The sequence below is a fragment of the Sinocyclocheilus rhinocerous genome, unplaced genomic scaffold (assembly GCF_001515625.1).
Source record: "Sinocyclocheilus rhinocerous isolate Xijiao unplaced genomic scaffold, SAMN03320098_v1.1 scaffold831, whole genome shotgun sequence".
NCBI classification, from domain to species: Eukaryota; Metazoa; Chordata; class Actinopteri; order Cypriniformes; family Cyprinidae; genus Sinocyclocheilus; species Sinocyclocheilus rhinocerous.
Window position 1 is genome coordinate 1,062,649 of NW_015641020.1, and position 16,306 is coordinate 1,078,954.

General features: G+C 38.4%; 3 protein-coding genes across 3 annotated transcripts; all 3 read right to left on the bottom strand.

The window, feature by feature from the left end:
• Positions 1-1,679: 1,679 nt before the first annotated feature.
• On the bottom strand, positions 1,680-5,573 carry LOC107753961 (probable G-protein coupled receptor 132). Its single transcript, XM_016570253.1, has 4 exons — positions 5,422-5,573; positions 5,154-5,277; positions 3,628-4,210; positions 1,680-2,417 (listed from the first exon to the last, which is right to left on the bottom strand). Exons 2-4 carry the CDS (start codon positions 5,212-5,214, stop codon positions 2,009-2,011), a joined length of 1,053 nt encoding a protein of 350 aa, XP_016425739.1. The 5' UTR covers positions 5,215-5,277; positions 5,422-5,573; the 3' UTR covers positions 1,680-2,008.
• Positions 5,574-6,877: 1,304 nt separating this feature from the next.
• On the bottom strand, positions 6,878-8,464 carry ugt5g1 (UDP glucuronosyltransferase 5 family, polypeptide G1). Its single transcript, XM_016570251.1, has one exon. It carries the CDS (start codon positions 8,462-8,464, stop codon positions 6,878-6,880), a length of 1,587 nt encoding a protein of 528 aa, XP_016425737.1.
• Positions 8,465-15,203: 6,739 nt separating this feature from the next.
• Positions 15,204-16,055, bottom strand: LOC107753991 (cornifelin homolog B-like). Its single transcript, XM_016570289.1, has 3 exons — positions 15,953-16,055; positions 15,578-15,732; positions 15,204-15,337 (listed from the first exon to the last, which is right to left on the bottom strand). Exons 1-3 carry the CDS (start codon positions 16,053-16,055, stop codon positions 15,215-15,217), a joined length of 381 nt encoding a protein of 126 aa, XP_016425775.1. The 3' UTR covers positions 15,204-15,214.
• Between the last annotated feature and the right edge of the window lie 251 nt (positions 16,056-16,306).

A 16,306-nucleotide genomic window follows, 5' to 3' on the forward strand; every position in this document is an offset into this window, starting at 1 on the left:
CTGAGAAAAAAAGTCTGAATTGTGAGATAAAAAGTTGCAATTACCTTTTTTATCCCATGGTGGAAACAAGCTTCCAAAGTAAAGACATTTACATTGTTACAAAAGATTTCTATTTCAAATAAATGCTGTTCTTGTTAACTTTATATTCATCAAAGAATCCTGAAAACAAACTATCACCGTTTCCACAAAAATATCAAGCAGCACAACAGTTTGACTTTGATAATAATAAGAAATGTTTCTTGAGCAGCAAATCAGCATATTAAAATGATTTCTGAAGGATCACGTTGTCACGATACTGCGGAGCGAGGAGACGCAGGAGTAAACAGTCTTTAATTAACAACCAAAGGGAATACAAACTGAAACAGGGCATGACGTAAGACACGAACGACGAAACCAGAAACAGAACACTCTTTAAATACACAACTGAACGAGGGGATAACGAGACACACCTGAGACAAATGAAACACACTAGGAGCAGGAACAGGAAGAAACAAATATGGGCATGAACCCAGGTCTGACATTACCTCCCCCTCCCAGAAGGCGCGTCCACGCGCCTCATAACTTCCAACAGAGAGGGGGGGTGGGCACTCTGGAGGCCTCTCCAGAGCGGGTGGTACCCGTTCCGGGACCCATGGCGGATCAGGCAGTTCAGGGAACCATGGCGGAGCAGGGAACTCAGGGGGCCATGGCAGAGCAGGCAGACTAGGGAGCCATGGCGGAGCAGGCAGACTAGGGAGCCATGGCGGAGCAGGCAGACTAGGGAGCCATGGCGGAGCAGGGCCATGGCGGAGCAGACAGTTCAGGAGGCCATGGCGGAGCACACAGTTCAAGGGGCCATGGCGGAGCACACAGTTCAGGGGGCCATGGCGGAGCACACAGTTCAGGAGGCCATGGCGGAGCAGACAGTTCAGGGAGCTTGACAATGGAACGGCCGGCGGGCTTGAGAGTGCAGCGGCTGGCGGCCTTGACTTCCGAAAGTTCGGTGTTCTGTCACGATACGGAGCGAGGAGACGCAGGATTAAACTCAAAGTAAACAGTCTTTAATTAACAACCAAAGGGAATACAAACTGAAACAGGCAGGTCTGACACACGTGACACTGAAGACTGGAGTAATGACAAATTCAGCTTTACAATCACAGGAAGAAATTAAATTTTAAAATTTATTAAAATAAACAACACAATATTTTAAATTTTAATATTATTTTACACTATTATTGTTTTACTATATTTTTGATCTAATAAATGCAGCCTTGGTGAGCATAAGGGACTTCTTTAAAAAACGACCCCAAACTTTTGAACGGTTAAATACACAACTGAACAAGGGGATAACGAGGCACACCTGAGACAAATGAAACACACTAGGAGCAGGAACATGAAGAACCAAATATGGGCACAATGAAACACAAGGGAGAAACTAGGGCATGGAGAGCTAAACAACTACACAACTTGAACCCAGGTCTGACACACGTGACACTGAAGACTGGAGTAATGACAAATTCAGCTTTACAATCACAGGAAGAAATTACATTTTAAAATTTATTAAAATAAACAACACAATATTTTAAATTTTAATATTATTTTACACTATTATTGTTTTACTATATTTTTGATCTAATAAATGCAGCCTTGGTGAGCATAAGGGACTTCTTTAAAAAATGACCCCAAACTTTTGAACGGTAGTGTAATTATACCTGACTTCAGTACAGACATAATAATAATAAAGTATTTTAAGCAATACAGAGAATGCATTAGAATCTCCTCAGGCTGTATGGGAGTCTAAGCATTTGACTGAAGATGCTGAAGGTGTAGCTCTAACACGTGTGATCCAGTGATCACGTGCCACTGCCTCATACCAGCCGTGTCTTAATGACATCACTGTCGTTGTCACAGTGGCGACAGGTAATTTGTCAAATCTCAGCCTGATAAGCAATTTTCACGTCATGTGTAAAAAACTTTCAGCACATGCCTTACAAAGACTCCGACACTGATTAGCATCTGTATGAGACCGCTAAACATCTGCTCTGCGGTCGAGACGACTTTTGGGAAAAGACGGTACTCGTGATCCCTGGTGCACCCTATGACCCCGGCAAGGGCAGAGAAGAGATCTGCGAAGCTCTTGGCGAGCATCGTTGCAAAGAAAGATGTAGAAAAGAGGGTCTAGAAGGGTGTTGAGACTGGTGAGCCCGTAGCAGATTCGATAGTAAAGGTAAAGAGAAACTTCCACCAAACACTGGTCTTTTTCACTTTCCGTGAGAAGCAGGGTAACAAATCTGTAGCCGACCACCAGATGATAGGGACCAAAAATGACAATGAAGATGACAGTGATGACAACCAGGGTTGCGACAATCCTGCGGCGTTCGTGATCCGTGACAGACGGGGAGTTCCGCAGAGTCAGCCCGATTCGGCCAGAGGTGTACCTGAATGTGAATAAGAGGAACGAAAGGCCAAAAGGTTATGAATGACATAGTTATGATTGTGTTTACAGTAACATTCCTTTAAAGAGACAGATGTTGTATCTGTGTTTGTCATCTGTGCAATGGCATTTTGATGGCATGCTAATTCATTCCTAGGCCTGTGTGCTGAGACAACATGTTTCTAACGTGCCTATAAATACGGGTTGGTAAAAGCTTTTTGTAAGGTAAACAATGCAGGATTCAATGACAAACAAGAGTGTCTGCGATAATAAATATTTTTAAAATCTAGTTTAAATCACACGCGCCAAGTTCTTAGAAATGTACTCATACTCTTAGTATTCATGTTGGTTTCATAGGGTTTTAAAAACCTTTTATACCTTTTATATTTAAGAAAAAATTAAAACCACATATACAAATATATAACAATTCATAACATGTACATTTCTTATTTTTAAAACTGTTTTTAAATGTTCTATTTTCAAAGGAAAAGCAAGGCAAATTTATTTATATAGTTCATTTCATACACAATGGTAAAAGGTTCAAAGTGTTTTATACAAAAAACATTAAAGATAATCATAAAATAGTCATAACAGGTGATTAAGAAATCAAATTAACAATGGAAAAGTAAAAAAAAAAAGATTCTCATAAAAAATTTGAAAGGTGAAATTTTTTTTTTTAGAAATATCATGAATTATTCATACATATACATCAATGCATTTTTAAGTAGTCATGCCACATGATATTTTACAACCTGAACTAACTCTATCTTGTCATAAAATGGTTAAAGTATCTTATTTTAAGAGATGTTTTGACCTTGACACACAGGGTCAGCAGAGGCCCTCTCAGTGATATCATTTCCTGTTTTATGATTTTTCCCCCTGCATATTGGTTGCGCCACATTGATTAGGCTGAACATTAATTTTATTTTTAAATATTAATATTATTAATACATTTCTAAGAAATAATAACAAATAAACTATGTGATCTAGGGAATTTAATTCCTTTAATGGTGATATATTTTTTGCATTATGACATGAGTACAGTTTTATCACCCTGACATTGACCTTATGACCCCCCTAAAAGCATAAATTAATTTTATTCAGAAATTAAAAACATGCTCATTGAAGAAGAGATTTTTAAATAAATGATTAGATTTGGACTAAAAAGAACATTCTTTTATTGACCTAGGTACAGTCACATGAATTTCACTTACCCTAGTATAGAGCAGGGCATCAGAAACCCTAAAGCAACTGTGGCGATTTTAAAGTAAGCATATCTGGTGCTCACAGGGTACTGCTCCAGACACAGCTCTCTCTGGGGCTCGAACACAGATGGGTAGAGGCCAGTCAGGCAGAACAGAAATATCAAAGTCCACACTACCATACCAGAAAACGCTGCCACTCGCACTTTCCGTACACCACGGCTGCTGAGAGGGTACACGATTGCTAGACAGCGGTCCAGGGCGATGAGGCAAAGAAAAATGACACTGGCATAGAGGTTAACGTAAAAAACGTAGCCCACTAGCTGGCAGGTCACAGACCCGTAAGGCCAGTGGTGGTCTCCCTGCAGGTATAGGATCCACAGTGGCAAGGTGAGTAGCTGGAGAAGATCTGAAAGCAGTAAGTTTAGGATATAGACCAGCTGGCAGCCACCTCCACCAGACCGGCCTAGCTGGTACAGTCCCCAGAGGGAGAGCAGGTTAGCTGGGAGTCCAATAGAGAAGGCAAGGCTGTAGATGTAGGTCAGACCTACTCTGTCATTTGCCAGAGGGATTTGGCAGCTCCCATTGGTCAGGTCTGTGGAAAATTAGAAAATCTTTTTTTTTTTTTTTTTTAAGAATTTTAAGAGTATAACATTTCTTTTCCTTGCTCAATAAAAGTATTAATTTAAAAAAATTTGTAAAAACCTTTGAAAGTCTGTGTATATTTATTTACTAAAGATTACAGTTAAATGTCGTTAAAGGGGTCATATGATGTTGCTAAAAAGAACATTATTTTGTGTATTTGGTGTAATGAAATGTGTTTATGCGGTTTAAGGTTCAAAAAACACATTATTTTCCACATACTGTACATTATTGTATTGTTACACAGCCTTTCAAAGGTTTTTACAAAATATTTAAAATGAATACTTTTACTGAGCAAGGAAATTACATTTACCAAAAGTGACCGTAAAGACTTTTACATTGTTACAAAAGAATTCTATTTCAAATAAAAGCAGTTTTTTTTAAAACTTTCTATTCATCAAAGAATTCTGGGGGGAAAAGTACCACAGTTTCCCAAAATGATTAAGCAGAACAACTGTTTTTAACATTGATAACATCTGACTAACAATGGCTACTGAAAATTCAGCTTTGCCATCACAGAAATAAATTACATACTAAAATATCTAGACATACAAAACAGGTATTTTAAATTGTTATAATATTTAATTTATAAGTTATATTAATTTGAGTTTTTTTTACTATATTTTTAATCAAATAAATGCAATAAAAGATGTTTTATTAAAAAAAAAAAAAAATCTTACAACACCAGTCTTTTGAACAGCAGTGTATACTTTTGAATGTTGTAATGTTTAAATTCACTTTAAATGATTGATTTTAGTGTTTAATTTTTTTATATTTTTAATTCATTCAGACAAAACAGTACCAAATTTTAATATAAACCATAACATGAAAAACAATTTTAATATTGTACATCTTTAGTTGTTTTAAATATATCATGCAGAGGAATAGTAACTTACTCAGAAGCATGGCTTTATGGTTATGACTTGTCCATGACATTTGAATCTTCAAAATTTTCATTACAGATGTTGAAACAGACCAGTCCTCAGATTCTCCAGTCACCTCTGACAATGGTTAAGCAACCTGAGCAGAACACAGAAATGTCACACAATACTGTTCCACTATAAAATGTATGTCTGTCATTAGACAACACAACAATGAACAGACAACAAAACGGTTTGTTCCAGAACCTATGCTTATATTCATTAAAAATATAAATATTCCCACCTCTGTCTGGTCTGGAGAGCATCATCTGCATGTCCAGCTCCACTACATGTGCATAAACCTGTGCATGCATTAGACTGGAAAGTTCTGCCGTGTCCAACCATGGGCTTGTCTGGCTTTTTGATCATTTCCCCCAGCAGGAAGCCACTTCTACTGCTTTTGAGCAGCAACATCCTGAAGCCTTTCTCCTTCAGAACAAAAACACCCTCCTGCCTGCTGGCTATTATGAGGCAAAGATATGAGAGAGTCCAGGCTGTTCTTTCAGACGGAAGGGCCACTGACAGACAAGCTGTAACACCCTTATAGTCGTTTCCATGTCCCCTGTGAGACCCCTCTACCCCGCACCCCTTTGCTCTGGCTTACTGGCCTGCTCTGGAACACTGTTTTGAATGGTGTATCTAAACAATGTAAAAGCAAAGTTCCATAACAATAGAAGTTTTAAATGCCATTGAACATTTATGAACAAAGTAATCCTACAGAAATTTTGGTTTTGTGATGCACACCTTGTATGCTTAAATTAAATGTATTAAAATATTATATTAATATATTAATTATATAAAATATAATTATATTATTAAAATATATACATTTTTAAACATGCTTGTTTGTGCAGTGTGCTAGGAATGCCGCTTATTCCAAACAATGGAGGCTTTTATTCTACAGATGTGAACATGTGGTAAATGAATGAAATCAGGAAAGAATTCATGACCTGAGATAAGAAAGACCAGGAAGTGGATTAGAACTGAAACAAGCAAAGTTGCCAATTGAACCTTTAATGATGATTTAAAACACATTCACACTGGGAGAGGCTGACATGGAAATACATATTGTTGGTTTCTTTACAGGCACTAGATTATGTTGATTAAAGAACATATAAAATGTTGAGGATTTGGTGAATACACCACAAAAAGAATAGCATAAAGTTTGCAAGAATTTGATGCACAAAAAAAGTACAAAGATGGCTACAGTTAATTATTCAATTTATATTAGTTTGAGTAGTCATAACCAAAACGGTAAAATATAAAGATAATCCTAAAGTATTGTTTAACGATATTCTGGCATTGCATTTACAAGTTACACGTGGCCAGATCAGGTTTTTGTTCAGACTACAGCTGTTTTTGCAAACACTGGTTGTCATAGTAACAAACAAACTCAGGTTCACCATGCGTGAGACTTTCCATTTACATGCTACATTTACGCATTTGGCAGACACTTTTATACAAAGCAAATCACATTGCATTCAAAGGTATCCATTTGATCAGTGCATGCTTTCACTGGGAATCAAACCCATGACCTTGATGTTGCTAGCACTATGCTACAGGAATGACTTTAGCAGTACATGTTTTGGAACAGAGTTGGACAGGCAAAAAAAACAACAACAACAAAAAAAACCCTGATATTTGGCTGCTGCATTTAATTCAGTGTTTCATCAGCTTTTCAAAATGTACATATCAAATGTTCATTCCACCTTCCTCTTTTTGATTGACTTCCTGCAACACAAAAGCTTGCAGACATATGCTAAGGTCAAAAGAGCAATCACAGTGAACGTCAGTAGAAAGGCCAACACATCTATGTTGTGGTAAGAGTACCAAGGCAAGTTATTTCCCTCTGAGTGAAGGTGAGCTGCTCCTTTGTGTCTAATAACGTACTCAATCCAAAAAGTGGCGCTATCGAGAGGAGACAAGGGCCGATCGTGATGCAGCTCTGACAGTTTGCGGATGCTGCTCCGGTACAGCGGGTTCTCAAGGACGTCTTTGAGGGCTTCGAGGAATTCTTGCGAGGTGAGCGTTGCGACTTGAAGCACTCGAGCCGCACCTCGAACCTGCAGTCGCAGAACATTGTCAAACTGGTCAAAGAGGAGTGGCAAAGCTAAGACTGGGACTCCATGGTAAATAGCTTCATAGATACCATTGGTGCCCCCGTGAGATACAAACACACGAGTTTTTGGATGGCCCAGGAGATCATTCTGTGGAAACCACTCTAGAAGTAAAGTGTTCTTTCCCAGGGTCGAAGGTCGTTCCCCGTGGTACCTCCACAAGACTTTCTGAGGGATCTCAGCAAAGGCTGTAGCAATGGCCTCTGTGATTGCTGTAGGAAGAGCACTGACTACTGCTCCCAAGGACATGATGACTACTCCATGCTTCCCAGAGCTCTGCATAAACTCTTCCAGCTCCGTAGGAAGTGCTTGAGCAGGCTGACATTGAAAGCCACCCATGTAGACCATGTTAGGCATGGTGGGCCGTGGAAACTCAAAAACGAAGTCCATTCTCATCAACCAAATGTCAGCAGATTGTTGCATTGTCAGAAGATCAGTACCGGGCGGGAAGTGACGCTCAAGCAGCTCTCTGTAAATGGGCACGATGATGTATCGCTCCTGAAGGAGGCTGAACAGATACCGTAGGAAATTTTCCATCCGCTGTAGGAAGTTCATTTGGTCATGGAGCAATGAATTGTACATTGGGACGTGGGATGGAGGTGAGGGTGCAATTTGCATGTGAGCATCCCCTGCATTTAGCCAACGTACATTGTAAACCATGGGAAGGTGAAGGAAATTGGCTAACAGGACACCAGCTGGGAACGCAGGATCTGTTAACAGCAGGTCAAACTTAGCTTCTCGCAAGCGTTCTACAAGCGCTGCATCGTCAAAAATGGCAGAAACCATTCGGAGCGCTCCGTTGTGAAATACCTTTAGTATGTTGGCGATATCTTTCTGCTGTTCCAAGAAACGAAAAAAAGACGACATCCTTTGTAGTGCCAGCGACCTCTCTATCAACATCTTGAAGTAGTCAGGGCCAACATCTTCAGTCTCCACTGAGTTGACCGTGATGGTGCTGTAGAGGGAAGAATTCTCTTTGATATACCAACTTTTAGACGAACGCACCACAGTAAGGCTATGACTGTGGCTGTGGAGTTTTCTCAAAATGACTTTCATGTTCAGCCAGTGGCTGCCGTCCTCAGGCCACACCAGGATATTTCCACCATGACAGCAGCAGATCACAAAGAGTAGACAAGTCAGTGAAGATAGTTGTTTGGACCTCATACTCATCCTTCAGAAAGCTGAAAAAACACAAAGAGAGAAGAGAAAGTACAAGATGTTTACAATATTGCAGCCAGAGCATTTTATCCCATAATAAATATTTAGATATTTCCCATATAGACATTCACATCTACATCACTACTGGAATTACATGTTTGCGTTTTAAGATGATAATCCATTTGTAAACTGGAACACATGATACCGGTGACCCTGTGCAGAGTGATAATCTCCAGATCTTGAGGTAACAAGAAAAAATGCTCTGGATTTCTTAAGTGTTCAGTACAAGATATCCGTCTCATCCTTAATGGCTAAGTCCTTACTGTGAGAAACTTCTCCCTTTCTTTTTCTTTCCTAAATCCCACATCCCCTCCAGCTCCTCCCATTGGCTTTCTCTCTCCATCTGTCTGCCCTGTCACTGTGGATTTGCAACACAAACACCCGCGTTCAGCACAATAGATGGCCTCAAACACCCTATTAATCCTTAATGGAAAAAAAACACACACACGCCTTCAGGAGGCTTTTCAACAAGCTATAACATGCCATATGCCTATAGATCAAGGAATGAACATTTTAGACATTATGATAACACCTGAAAACATCTGATTTTTGGCACATGAGTACTGATCTTTGTTCGAGGCATTAGCAGTATACATGATGAACTAAAACATTCAGGAAGTTTGACTTTACCTTTTGTATGACTCCAATTCTGTCGATGCTCCAGTTTTGTGGTGCAAACACAGCCAAAATAAGCTTTGGATTTCCAAAATTTATACAGACGCATTCAACACAGATATGATCATATCCAGCCACACTGTATAAGACATGGCAAAACAGGCAAAAGGCTGTCTACGTCAAACCCGCTTCACGTACTTTGTAACCTGAGATCTAATTTGTCCTGTGTTCATAGATTTGGATCAGCTTTCAATAGGAGGGAAGAATATGAAATATCTTCATTTTTCAATCAAATTAATATCTTCGTTTTCCTTAATTTGAGTCAATGTGAACTTCTGAACTGAATTACCAGGCAAAACTGGGGCACAGAAAAAGAAAGCGTTCAAGGAGAGCTATCAACACTCAGCTCACACAAGGTTTTGCTTGCCAGAAAACAGCTTGGATTGGTTACTCTTGGACTGAAATGCGTTTATTCATTTAATTACAGACATTCTAAAGGTCTCTATTCTGTTCTGTACCGTTCACAGAGTTTGTACTTCAGATTAATTTAATGCATTTATTACATTAAATTCATTTTATTTAAAATGGTCACTTTGATTTACACCATTACCATTTTTATAATACAACTGATGTAAATACTGAGATTATGGCCACAACCAACACCATCATAATTTTTATCAAACCATTTAAAAAAAAATACATTGTATTGCAGAAAAGCTAAATCATTCATACAATCTTGCAGTACTGGTTTGTAAACCTGGATCAACTACTACCTAAATTTTCTTTTTTTGCATAGATCCACTTGTAAAGAAACTTACAGAGTAAAAAACACAACTAAACAACCTGCTGTAACATTCAACAGAATTGTTACCACATCTAGACAATGATAATCCACCAAAGTTCTGCTGTTGTTCTGGCAACTTCCAGGAATTGGACTGAACTATATAAAGCCAATCAGAATTGTGAGCATGCATACAGGTTGCTGCATCCTGCAGAAACATCAAATGACTTAACACTGTAAAAATTAATTTAGCTTTAGTTGTTTTCCAGCAAAAATAACTAAACATCCTTAAATCAAGACACATCTATAACATAGTTGTGTACATTTTGAGAATATTTTTGAACTTCATTATAATAGTTTTATCTTGTTTTTAGCATTAACACTCACTAAACATTGTTAGATTAATGCTAAAACCAGAAGTTTTTTTTTTTTGCCAGAGTTAAGAAAACTTAACTCAAGAAATATATTCTGTTAAACTATCAATTTAAAGCTGTAATTTTTACACAGATTTAAAAAATCTGTGATTTGACTTTAAATAGCATTAAATGGAAACAAACATCCACATAATATATCCAGTCTAAAAATCTTGAGATGCGTTTTTCCATCTAATTTTGTACTGCGCTTTGCTATAGACAGGCTGTTTTTATAATAAACACTGAGAACAAAATGGTTTAAAATGATCTTGAAAAAAAGATTTCCAAAACTCTTACTTTTTGTGCTAAAAGCCGAGACTTTGCAGTGTTAGGTTGGCTGACCAGAACACTTTGTTTACCTGAAATGGTCTACCAACTGTTCAAAGTTCAAATGTTCAGTGTTATTTTGACACTCAAAGAGGTGAAAGGAATTAGGATTTTATTTAAAGGGGTCATATGATGCGATTTCAAGTTTTCCTTTCTAAACAACTGGGTACAACTTTAAATAAAGATTAACCTTAACATTTTATCTTCAAACTTATTTTCAGAACCAAGTAGCAAGAAGATATCAGCAAATGTCTTCAACTTAGACACATGAAGATGTCCTAAACAGTCCAAAAAGCAAACAAGCTGCAAAATCCTCTAATTAAGACACAAAATAAACAACTTGTAGATGACCTATCTTGGAAAGATCTCAAGCATTCAGGTTTGTTTGCTGTGGTGAGAAGTTTAAAAGAGGAGACAAGCTGCCAATAGCAACAAAGGCAGGTGTAATTGGTGACTTTGACTCCAGGCTATGACTCACTGCATGGACTTTATCACAAAGCCACAGCTTCCTCTTTCCTCTGTTACTTTCTATAGTTCATATTACCTGGTACAAAAACATTCTGCCTCTGGGAGTACTAATGTTATATTTGGAGCTCACTGTGAATTGCACCTTAATGATTTATCATATTTTGCAAACTTCTATGGGTACCGCCTTGTCCTGACCAAATTTGCTTAAAAATGAAATGAATATAGGAATATGTGTGTAGCTGTACATATGATTATGTATTTAATACATAAAATCCAACAAATGTAAAAGGTAACAAAATAATTACAAAACGTGTGACAACTTCTTATTTGTGAAAAACAATCTTGTCCTGGCTGAGAACATTCAATCTTTACAATCCGCCTTTAGGTGAGACTACAGTAAAACTACAGAAAACTCATATTATATGTAATTAGACTGTCCTCTTCACTACTGTACTTACATATTTATACAATTTTATAGCTTACCTTTAGAAATGAGGTTCCGTGGTGGTGTGGTACAGAATATACCACGCTATTGAACAGTGCGCAAGTGGTTTATGCCACGCGAATCTCCAGCGCCTCGACTACAGAAGTCATATTTTACTCGAGTTGCGAACGCGAGTTTACATTTGAATTTAATAGGATGATAAAATACCGTGTTCATCAATATAATGACAAGAAACCGTGTCTTTGTATTGACTTGTCCACTCGAACGGAATGCAAACACAAACAACGCGAACAGTGTATTCCGATTCACGAACAAACAATTCTTATAATGTTCGTGAGTCTGATTCTTCATCATTCACAAAGATTCACGAACTCACGAGGTATCAGTTTGATGGGTCTGACGAATCCATCACTGAATGAACTCACAGAATTCAAACTGAATCAAAATCAACTGCGAGATACTGCAGCAATAAAAGCAAGTTTTGTGTACGTAAGTAACTGATGGAACATTTTGGTACTTTTTGGATAGTTTAGGGCGCCACATACCTGTATGCCGTATCGATTTCTCACAGAAGCCCGCAGTGCCATAGATACCGGAGGAATGCAGGCACAAAGATCAATGAGGGGCAGACAGCAATACTCTCCAAAATCTGATGCTGTGGAACAAGTAAAGCAGAGGGGGCACCATATGGCGAAACAGCCTGGAGAGAAGCAAATACAAATACAGATTTAAAAAAAAAAATGAATCACAGCTTGTGACAAACCAAAGCATGAAAAGCAAGTGAAGGCACTTCAAACTCACAGACATTGCAGTCATCAAAGCATCCACATATTCCAGTGTTCCACTGGTTTGAGCTCACTGCTGTCACAGGACTGAACTGAGGCTGTATATCATGTTTGTTGCTATATAGAGTAGTCACTGCAGGGTGAACAGAAAATAGGTAATATTTAAGTTTAACTACATTTTTATATGCTATATATGTCTATATTTTTAGGTGGTTCCATCCATATATTTTTTTGGTGGTTCCAAATGATGAAATATTATTTTGTCCTTCTATGATGAGCAAGCTTAGTTCAAGGAAAGAATTAAGAATGGATACGTTATTGATACAGCATTAATATGAACTTACCTGGTTCCTCTCACACATAGAAACGTCCTCTGTATTACGGTTTCACAATTCAAAAGAAAGAAATCAAGCCTTATTTGAATATAAGGGACACAATTTCTTTGTTACATATCTTTTTTTGCATATGGATTCCCCTCAGGGTCTGAAAGATAATTATGTTACAGGAAAATGTCATATTGTTATTTTAAAGTACCTGAAGCTTGACAGCCATTGGCAGAAGAAATTCACACATTTGGAATGATATGTTTTTGAATTCTCATTTTTCAGTAAACTATTCCTATAGATTTTGAGGTGTAAAGATCACTCTAGATGACTTAAATGCTGGGAATCAATGTTTATTCCATGTTTACATATTTTGCAAGCATTCTATTTTATCAGCCTCATATTTATAAGACAAAAGGAGTCATGATTTAGTTTTTTTTTTTTTTGTATAGCAAAATCACGTGAATGCATTCTAAAAATATGAAAAAGGGTTTTACAGAAACCAAAGCAAGCAACACAAGTCAGGATCAAAACATTCAGGAGCATTAGCATTTCCTTTTGAAATATCTGAATATGAATAAACCTTTGGCAATGTTCATAATATTACATAACAAATTATTACATAAGATGAGCTGGAAAGATGTGCCTAGACAATATCTGTCCTATTTGCTCCAGACCTGCACGAGCTACTCCCTCCAACCCTTGGTTAACCGATGTTCCCCACCGCATTCAAGCAGGCACGGGTAACCCCACTGCTTAAAAAAACCTACACTAGACACCTCACTTGTTGAAAGCTACAGGCCCGTTTCTCTCCTCACTTTCACAGCAAAATCACTTGAACGCATTGTTTTCAACCAAGTGTCTTCCTTCCTCTCACAGAACAACCAGCTGGACAATAACCAATCTGGATTTAAAAGTGGCCATTCAACTGAAACCGCCTTGTTGTCAGTCACTGAAGCACTACTGAGTGCAAGAGCTGAGTCCAGATCTTCAGTTCTCATGGTCCTAGATCTATCTGCTGCATTTGACACTGTTAGTCATCAAATCCCTCATCGCTGGGAATCACCGGAACTGCACTCCACTGGTTTGAGTCTTACCTCACAGATAGGTCCTTCAGGGTGGCTTGGGGAGGAGAGGTATCCAAATCACAAAAACTGGTCACTGGGGTTCCTCAGGGATCAGTTCTTGGGCCCCTCCTCTTCTCTATGTACATGACATCACTGTGACCCATCATTCAGGCGCATGGTTTTTCCTATCATTGCTATGCTGATGACACGCAGCTCTACCTCTCATTTCAACCAGATGATTCAATGGCACCTGCTCGGATCTCAGACTACCTGACGGACATCTTGGCATGGATGAAAGAGCATCACCTGCAGCTCAACCTGGCAAAAACAGAACTTCTCATCTTCCCAGCCATCCCATCAGTACAGCACCAGTTTACCATCCAACTGGGCTCATCAACGATAATCCCATCGAGTTCAGTCAGGAATCTTGGGATGATCAGCTGACCTTTAAAGATCACATTGCAATCACAGCATCATCATGCAGGTTTGTACTACACAACATCAGGAAAATCAGACCCCTCCTAACACAGCTTCTCGTCCAGGCCCTTGTCATTTCTAGGTTGGACTATTGCAATGCTCTTCTGGCTGGACTTCCAACATGTGCAATCAGACCTCTGCAAATGATTCAGAATGCAGCAGCACGTCTTGTTTTCAATGAGCCCAAGAGAGCCCATGTCACACTGCTTCTCATCTCTCTGCACTGGCTTCAGGTCACGGCTCGCATCAAGTTCAAGACATTGGTTTATTGCCATCTTATGATAAATCGCTTGTTGTATTCCTCAACTGTAAGTCACTTTGGATAAAAGCGTCTGCCAAATGAATAAATGTATGTAAAACACGAAATGCAATTGCTTATGTTTTTGCAATCAGCTTTATTGAGTGCCCCAACATATTTATAATTTCTACATTCAATCATTTACAGGTCTGCAAAAACACACACTAAAACATCTTTTAGTAATATCAAACCTCCAGTGTCACATTTCAATGGCTCAATATTAACAACTTTCCAACTACAGTGAAAATCATATTAAGCAGATATTTTATAAAGATACAGCGTGTGAGATACATAGTGTGAGACACAATGGAAATAAAGTACTATGTCTTTAAAAAGTAAAGCAGATTACAACAATCTATAATAAAAATCATTAAAAATAAACTAAAGTAGTGACACTAAACATGTTGCAACATTAAAATCCCAAATCTGCATATTACTTAGGCGAATCCACTGTTCAGAATTCCTCACTTCCTGGATTAAAGCTGTACACCAACAATATGTAAAACACATTCCAGTACAATGCCACGTCGAAGGGCTGATCTCAGGTCAGTGTGTGTGGGAGGAAGATCAAAAACTGATTACAACCACAGAACAAGCAAGTCTTTGTTTTTAGGACTGACATGACCGTAATCCGATAAGGACAAAGAGCGCTTTAGAGAATGTACTGTGAAAATGATGAAGGTGAGGAAGATGATGGCGATCATTAGGTTGGCCTGTTGTTGAACAGAGTGACAGGATGGAGTCTTGCCTTCATCTCTCGTCTGATCTGGCACCATGAGCACGGTCCACAGAAGAAAGAGTATACACAGTCATTGCAGATAGAGTCCTGAATGAGGAAAGGAGGAAATGTTAAACATAATGAACCGGAATATAATATCCTTGACTCTGATAACCTCTTATATTCTGTATTCAGTTTTCTTCTGTTGCTTTAAAGTATAGGCTATTGTTATAATGTGATTGAGCTTGATTTATTGCCTCTAATAAGATATAAAAGGCTTGATTGATTCATCTGTTGTAATAAAAAAAATTGGCTTTGGTTCTTTTGTTGTTGTTGTTTTGTCCTTACCGTGATGCCATAACGTCGGCGTGTGGAAACCCTCATGGAGAGAGTGATTGGGGGAATACACCCGCAGCTGTCCAGTAGAGGGAGACAAAGACATTCTCCGTGGTCTCTGGCTGTAACGCAGGCAAAGCAAGGGAAACACCACACAGAGAAACAACCTGCAGAAGTACCAGAAGAACCACTGTGTCATTATTCTTGACCATGAGATTGATTGGAAAGCAACTGTTACAAACATAAATGTGAATGTGACTGAAGAGAGTGTTTCTACGGCTCTCACAGAATGAGAGCATTAAATTTGTCATTTTTGAATTTGTTTTATTCTTAAAACTCACCATCTTATATACAAACACAAAAATATACAGACACACATAAACTCACATTCATTGACGTTGTCGCATTCACAGATGCTGGTGCTCCACTGGTCTGATGCAGCAGCCACTACCAATGGCTTAGGCTGTTGAATCACCATCTTGGTTGCCATGATGAATATCTTTCAGATTCAAGCACTCTGAAATCCAAAAATAAATCTATAATGAAGACTCTAAAGCACAATTTGAACAATTGGTAAACATAACTTCAAAAGTCAGACACTATGTAAAATAAGTAAATGCAATACAATAAAATACAGTATTTTGTCTTACCTGAGAAAGAGAGGCAAGTTCAGCAAATGACTGACACCTTGAGAGGAGGATGCTGTCTTTTATTAAGAGGGGGAGGGAGAAAGTCGGGAAT

Bases quoted from the DNA above. Each gene is read 5' to 3' on its own strand.
- ugt5g1 (XM_016570251.1), bottom strand. From the start codon at position 8,464: ATGAGTATGAGGTCCAAACAACTATCTTCACTGACTTGTCTACTCTTT.
- LOC107753961 (XM_016570253.1), bottom strand. From the start codon at position 5,214: ATGAAAATTTTGAAGATTCAAATGTCATGGACAAGTCATAACCATAAA. The intron at 4,211-5,153 runs GTAAGTTACTAT...AATTTTCCACAG, and splicing joins CCATAAAGCCATGCTTCTGA to ACCTGACCAATGGGAGCTGC. The intron at 2,418-3,627 runs GTAAGTGAAATT...ATTCACATTCAG, and splicing joins ATGCCCTGCTCTATACTAGG to GTACACCTCTGGCCGAATCG.
- LOC107753991 (XM_016570289.1), bottom strand. From the start codon at position 16,055: ATGGCAACCAAGATGGTGATTCAACAGCCTAAGCCATTGGTAGTGGCT. The intron at 15,733-15,952 runs GTGAGTTTATGT...GTACTTCTGCAG, and splicing joins ATGCGACAACGTCAATGAAT to GTTGTTTCTCTGTGTGGTGT. The intron at 15,338-15,577 runs GTAAGGACAAAA...TTCCTCATTCAG, and splicing joins GCCGACGTTATGGCATCACG to GACTCTATCTGCAATGACTG.